The sequence below is a fragment of the Carlito syrichta genome, unplaced genomic scaffold (assembly GCF_000164805.1).
Source record: "Carlito syrichta isolate Samal-C Ts95f unplaced genomic scaffold, Tarsius_syrichta-2.0.1 Scaffold309471, whole genome shotgun sequence".
Taxonomy (NCBI): Eukaryota; Metazoa; Chordata; class Mammalia; order Primates; family Tarsiidae; genus Carlito; species Carlito syrichta.
In genome coordinates, this window is record NW_007253567.1 from 143,573 (window position 1) to 150,419 (window position 6,847).

Below are 6,847 nucleotides of genomic sequence, written 5' to 3' on the forward strand. Positions count from 1 at the left end.
TTCAGCATTAGGCTTGAGAGCCATCTTCAGCAGCTAACTAACAAAAAGCACACAATGCAAAAAAGTGGCAGAGTGGACTGTGGGAAGGACACTAGTTTATGGCATGAGAGCTGAAACAAGAAGGCGGAGAGTCACCTTGTTCAAACTCAACTGGGAATGTGCCGGCCAAACTCAGGTTTTTTTGCTGTCCTGCACATGTCTGCAAATGGCCAGGAATGTGCCAAGAGTATTGATTTGGGGGTTAAAAACAGATGCAAATAGATACTAGAAAGTAGATGAATTTCCAAATAGAAAATCCATGAATAGCGAGAATGGGCAGTTTGCACACACACATCCACAGACACACAGTCCTGGTGGGGGAGAGGGAAGACATGGTCCTCAGATCAGGACTCAGAGCCCAAGAAGGCTAGAGAAGGCATCCCCACAGGGGAGACATTCTGGCATGGGGTGAAGGGTGAAGAGGGTATCTGTGTGTGTGTGGTAGGGTTGTTTCCAGTATGGACAATTCAGGTCCAGCTGTGTGAGAAGGACAGCCATGTGGGGGTGGCTGGGGGGAGAGGAATCTAGCCTGGGAAGTCAAAGCCCAGCCAGGGGGAAGAGGGAGTCACTGAGGGGGCATTCTGGGGAGTTGGAGCCCAACTGGGATGAGATGAGCAGGGAGAGGAGGCCGTCCACAGAGGAGGCCAGTCCTTCGCATGACTCAGCCTGAGAGGCAAGAAAGGTGTCTGTGCAGGGACAGAGGGGCATGGAGTTCAGAACCAGGGCAGGAAAAGTTTCTGCGGGACAGGGGGTGTCAGCAGAAGGAGAGAAATATAAAAAAGAAACTATAATGGACCTTGAGGTATTGGGTTGAAAATGGAGGTATCCCGCGCCTTTGGGAGGCTGAGGTGAGTGGATTGCCTGAGCCCGCGGGTTCGAGACCCGCCTGGGCAGTGAGACCTCATCTCTACAATAAATCAAAAAATCAGCTGGGCGTGGTAGCACATGCCTGTAATTCCAGCTACTCGGAAAGCTGAGGCGGAAGGATCGCTGGAGCCCAGCAGGCAAGGCTGCAGTGGCCGGGAGCGGCCACTGCACTCCAGTCTGGGCGACTGAGTGAGACTCCAACTCAAAATATAAATAAATAAATAAATAAATAATATAAAAGGGATGGCTACTATTTTGCTCCAGCTGACTGTTGGTAGCATCTTCCAATCTTTTAAAATTTTTTAAAACTCACCACTATACAAATGAAGCTTTTTAAAAAAATAGCCTACAAGGTCTTGCCAGGTGCAGTGGCTCAAGTCTGCCCATGGGTTCGAGACCAGCCTGGGCAACTTGGCAAGCTCTCATCTCTACAGTAAATCAAAAAATTAGCCAGGCATGGTAGAAATCTCAATTTCTAATTATGAACCAACTAACTTAAAAAAACTATAAACTAGCCGGGTTCGGTGGCTCAGCCTGTAATCCCACACCTTTGGAGGCTGAGGTGAGTGGATTGCCTGAGCCCACGGGTTGGAGACCCGCCTGGGCAACTTAGCGAGACCTCATCTCTACAATAAATAAAAAATTAGCCAGGTGTGGTAGCGCGCGCCTGTAGTTCCAGCTACTTGGAAGGCTGAGGCGGAAGGATCGCCGGAGCCCGGCAGGTCGAGGCTCCGGGAGTGGCCACTGCACTCCAATCTGGGCAACAGAGTGAGACTCCAACTCAAAAAACAAAACAAAACAAAAAAACTATAAACATTCTGACCACGTACACTGGCTCATATCTGTAACCCCCCAGCACTTTGAGACCAGCCTAGGCAATACAGCGAGCTCTTGTCTCTACAAAATACCAAAAAATTAGCCAGGCGTGGTGGCACACACCTGTAGTTCCTAGAGTTTGAGTCAGAAGGATCGCCTAAGCCCAGGTTGAGATCGTGCCACTGCACTCTAGCCTGGGTTGACAGAGTGAGACCACCGACTCAAGAAACAAAACAAAGAAACCCGACAAACATTCTGAGGGCTAATAATTTGCCTGTGTGGGCTAAACAGGGATCTTCTTTTTGTGACTGTTACCTTTTATTATTATTTTTTGAGTTGGAGTCTCACTCTGTCGCCTAGGGTGGAGTGCAGTGACATGTTCATAGCCACTGCAGCTTCAAACTGCTGGGTTCAGGCAATCCTTCCGCCTCAGTCATCTAAGTGGCTAGAACTATGTGCAGGTTACCACACCCAGCTAATTTTTTTATTTATTGTAGAGATCAGGTCTCACCAAGTTGCCCAGGTGGGTCTCAAACCCCTGGGTTCAGGCAATCCTCTCACCACGAGCCACCATGCCTGGCCGTGAATGCTACCTTTTAAGCAATTCTTTCATTTTGGAAACCACAACACTTTTTCTGTGACCAGACATAACATTCCCTGATATTTTAAACTGTTTAAATTAAAGGACATGCTACTGTTAGGAAAATCATTTTACACAGGAAAGAAGCTAAAACAGTACACAAACAACAACAAAAATCAGTCATGTGTTTATCTTGAAATGTGTTTTCAATTTCTGGAGAGGCAGACAAACTCTGTACTTCATTTTAGATAAAATCATAAAAAGCTTGCCCTCCAAGAAAACACAGATCCTCAGTGAAGAGAATATAATGCGCCAGGTTCAGTGGCTCAGCCTATAATTCCAGCACTTTGGGAGGTTGAGGCAAATGGATTGCCTGAGCCTGTGGGTTCGAGACCAGCCAGGGCAACTTTGCGAGACCTTGTTTCTACAATAAATAAAAAAATTAGCTGGGCATGGTAGTGCATGCCTGTAGTTCCGGCTACTTGGAAGGCGGAGGTAGAAGGATTGCCAGAACCCAGCAGATCAATATTGGGGTGGTCATGAGCATGCCACTGCACTCCAGCCTGGGCGACAGAGTGAAACTCCAACTCAAAACCAAAAAAAAGCCACAATGGCATGCCACGACTGAGACTTCATTGTAGTGTTTAGTGTTAATACCCCACACCCCCAGTTTTTCTTTTCTTTTTCTTTTGGCCTAATGCTTTGGGATAGGAGTCTCTGACCTCTTGGTATAGTCTGGGATCTTTAGCTCAGGTTAACTAAGTTGACCAGGCCAGCTTTGGATAACAACAGCACACTCACTGTTTCTTGTTATCCATCCCGCACGCCCTAAATTCGAGGTTTCAGGAGAGAAAACAGTCATGTCCCTTAATTCAAAACAGGACCCTGGGTCTGACTGCTCTTTCTTTCAAGAGTCATTTCTTCCTGTTTAACAGCAGAATCTCTTGCATAAATGCTGGAGTAGTTCTCAGTAGTTCTTCCTCCCAAAGCTTTACAAAGATACGTAAAGTCAGATAAAAGTCTTGACTGTTTCTGCTGACCTCTGCCCCACTCTTTCATCCTTCGTCTACATCTTGCTTTTCCAGTCACGGAGGGCTCTTCTCTGATAAAAATTGTGTCTCTTATGCCTTCCCAATTATATTTGATACGGAACTCACTAGTTATCTCACAAGGTTAAAATGTCTGTGTATCTAAGTTGCGTTTTCCATTTCTTTATAAAATATTTCAAACATATAGAAAAAAGCAATTATAACAACCCATTACTTAGGTTTAGTGGATGTCAGCATTTTGCCATATTTATTTGTTTACTTAAAAGAAATGTAACAGGATTCCTCCTATCCCCACCTACAATCATGAGTCATTACCATGCCTGTCTTTATGTTTTTACAACTTACGCATTAACACCATACACACTATTGCTTTCAAATTTTTGCAAGGGCAGACTCGGTGGCTTAGCCTGTACTCCCAGCTCTTTGGGAGGTCGAGGTGAGTGGATTGCCTGAGCCCGCGGATTCGAGATCCACCTGGGCAACTTGGCGAAACCTCATCTCTACAATAAATCAAAAAACTAGCTGGGTGTGGTAGCGCACACCTGTATTTCCAGCTACTTGGAAGGCGGAGGCGGAAGGATCGCCAGAGTCCAGCAGGTCGAGGCTGCAGTGGCCAGGAACGGACATTGCGCTCCAGTCTGAATGACAGTGAGACTCCAACTCAAAAAAAAAAAAAATTTTTTTTTACGCAAAATTTTCCTCCCCCCTCAACACATAAGGTTTTGAATTTGGCCGGGCTCGGTGGCTCAGATTGCCTGAGCAACCTAGTGAGACCTTGTCTCTACAACAAATAAAAAATTAGCCAGGCGTGGTAGGGTGCACCTGTAGTTGTGGTTATTCAGAAGGCTGAGGCAAAAGGATCGCTAGAGCCCAGCAAGTCGAGGTTGCGGTGGCCATGAGTGTGCCACTGCATTCCAGCCTGGGCAGCAGAATGAGACTCCAACTAAAAAAAAGTTTTGAATTTTATCACTTTTGTTGCGTGTATGTTATGCTATAAAGTATTTCATTATACAGAAAAACCACTCATTTCTTTACCGAACAGGTTTTCCATTTTAAAAATAATTTCATGGATTTTAATGAATTTGCATCATTTTCCCAATAAGGGTCTTATAAATCTTCAGTGAGGTTGAGGTGATGTGTGCAATCAATTCATCCCTGCTCCTGCCCCATGGTATCCCCATTTCATTCCTACCTGAACTGCTATTTTATTTATTCCCGTGCCGTTTCTCGTTCCTACTTTAATGTATGCCCAGTAAGGACAAGATTTTTGGTCTATTTTTGTTCCCTGCTAGACCTTGAGCCTAGAATAGTGGCTGGCACCTGGTAGACACTCAGTATTATTATTTTTTTGTCGGAGTCTCACTGTCACCAAGGCTGGAGTGCAGTGGCACGCTCACGGCCACCTGCAGCCTCCACGTGCTGGGCTCAAGCAGTCCTTCCAATTCAGCCTTCCCAGTAGCTGGGACTATAGGCGTGCACCACCATGAGGTCTAACCCAGTTGCCCAAGCTGGTCTCCAACCCATGGGCTCAGGCAATCCTCTCACCTCAGCCTCCCAAGTGCAGGTATTATAGGCATGAGCCACTGTGCCTGGCCGACACTATTTTTTTTTTTTGAGTTGGAGTCTCACTCTGTCGCCCAGACTAGAGTATAGTGGCCGCTCCCGGCCACTGCAGCCTCGACCTGCTGGGCTCCGGCGATCCTTCCGCCTCAGCCTTCCAAGAGTAGCTGGAATTACAGGCATGCGCTACCACGCCTGGCTGACTTTTTGATTTATTGTAGAGATGAGGTCTCGCTGCCCAGGCGGGTCTCGAACCCGAGGGCTCAGGCAATCCACTCACCTCAGTCTCCCAAAGGCGCGGGATTACAGGCTGAGCCACCGAGCCCGGCTATTCTCAGTATTTTTTAAGTGAATAAATTGTTATTCTTTAAAATTACAGCTTTTTTGGAGACAGGGTGTTGTTCTATTGCTGACTGTACCGACAAGCTCCTAGACTCAAGCAATTCTCCTACAGGTTTGAGTCACTGTGCTCAGCTCCTAAAAAACTACATTTGACTGCATTCTGAGAGTATATAGCAAAGTAATGGATCTTCATATACTGTTCTTCACCCAGCAATCTTCCTGAACTTTAGTTCAAGTAGCTTACTTTGTAGCCTTTTGTGTTTCTTTATAAACAACTGTGACCAAAAACGAGCTGTCTATTCCTTTTATTCTTTGCCCATCTTTAAAAAAAAATCATTAATTTATCAAATTCTTTTTTGACATCTATCAATTCTACCAGATATTATCCAAATTTTCTACATCTACTGCTTTCTCCTTTTCTACCTGCTAGTGTGATCATCTATAATGCACTGTCCTATTACTAAACAGTCCCCCAGAGAATAAAAGAAACTAATTTAATAGAAACGAACTTACTGTCTCCAAAGCTATCATCACCTCTTCGAGGCGGGTAGTCATCAAAGCTGTCTGTGGCAGGGCGGGCCCTCCAGTCTGTATCTGTTTTGTCAGAATCTCGATTTCTATCTCGGCCAAAAGAACGGTCATCCCTGTCTATAGACATAATAAAACACAAAAAAGTTAGCTCATTAAAAACTTTGCTCAAGACTTCTCACACATAGAAAAACCCCCATTTTGCCATATTTCTTTTTCATATCAGCTGCCATCATGAAGTTGCCCCAGGTCCCTTAAGTACACTCTCCAATTCAACCTGGGTGATTCTTTTCCTCATGTTTATTTCTATTCATTTAATGCTTACCTATCCCACATTCTGTACAGGTCTGGAGTCCCTGAAACACATATGAATTAGGTCCCTCTTTTGCCCAGTCCTCTAGATAGCTATTTATTACATTTCAGGTTCATCTAGACCAATCAGGGCTTCTCAATCTTGATTCTTCTAACACCTTGGGCTAAATAATTCTTTGTTGGGGGGAGCAGTTTGTTCTATAAATTACAGAGATTAACTCCTGAAGTCTACTTATCAGATGTCAGCAACCCTCCTTCCAGCTGTGATAATCCAAGATGTCCTCAAACACTACCAAAGTCCCTAGTGGGACAAAATTGGTTAACTGTTACTCAAGACTCAGGCAGGTCCATCACTACCTGTATTACAATTCTGGGAAAGGACACCTCTGTGTCATTCTGGGACCACTGCCAAACAGAAATTTGTACCAGTTCTCTTACCTTTATCCTGAGCTTGATCAGCAACGTCCACTCGAATTCTCCTGTTACCTAGAGACTGAGAGCACAGGACCATATTAACCAATCTTTTGCCCCACTATGCACAAATCCCTTGAGTGACCTTGAACGTCTAGGCACAGCAGAAACTCTGGGGGAAATAAAGGAAAAACACAAATCTAGCCACACTCCAATTTTTTGGCTACAGAATCCTTTATAAAGACTTGAAAATGAAAATAATCCCTTAGAATTAACAACTTTAAGTTGGCCATAAATGAGGATATCAGGTCAATTACTTTACTATTTTTTTTTTTTTTTTTTT

The 6,847-nt window shown here is 44.8% G+C and overlaps 1 protein-coding gene across 5 annotated transcripts in view; it reads right to left on the minus strand.

The window, feature by feature from the left end:
• The window catches only part of EIF4B (eukaryotic translation initiation factor 4B), a 34,583-nt gene that overhangs the window by 11,530 nt on the left and 16,206 nt on the right, over positions 1–6,847 (minus strand). For all 5 annotated transcript variants that reach the window (XM_021717208.1, XM_008067293.2, XM_021717207.1 and 2 more), the window contains 2 exons: positions 6,532–6,586; positions 5,767–5,901 (listed from right to left, as the gene is read on the minus strand). In XM_021717208.1, the coding sequence (XP_021572883.1) occupies positions 5,767–5,901; positions 6,532–6,586 (190 nt within the window). The remainder of the gene's footprint in view (positions 1–5,766; positions 5,902–6,531; positions 6,587–6,847) is intronic.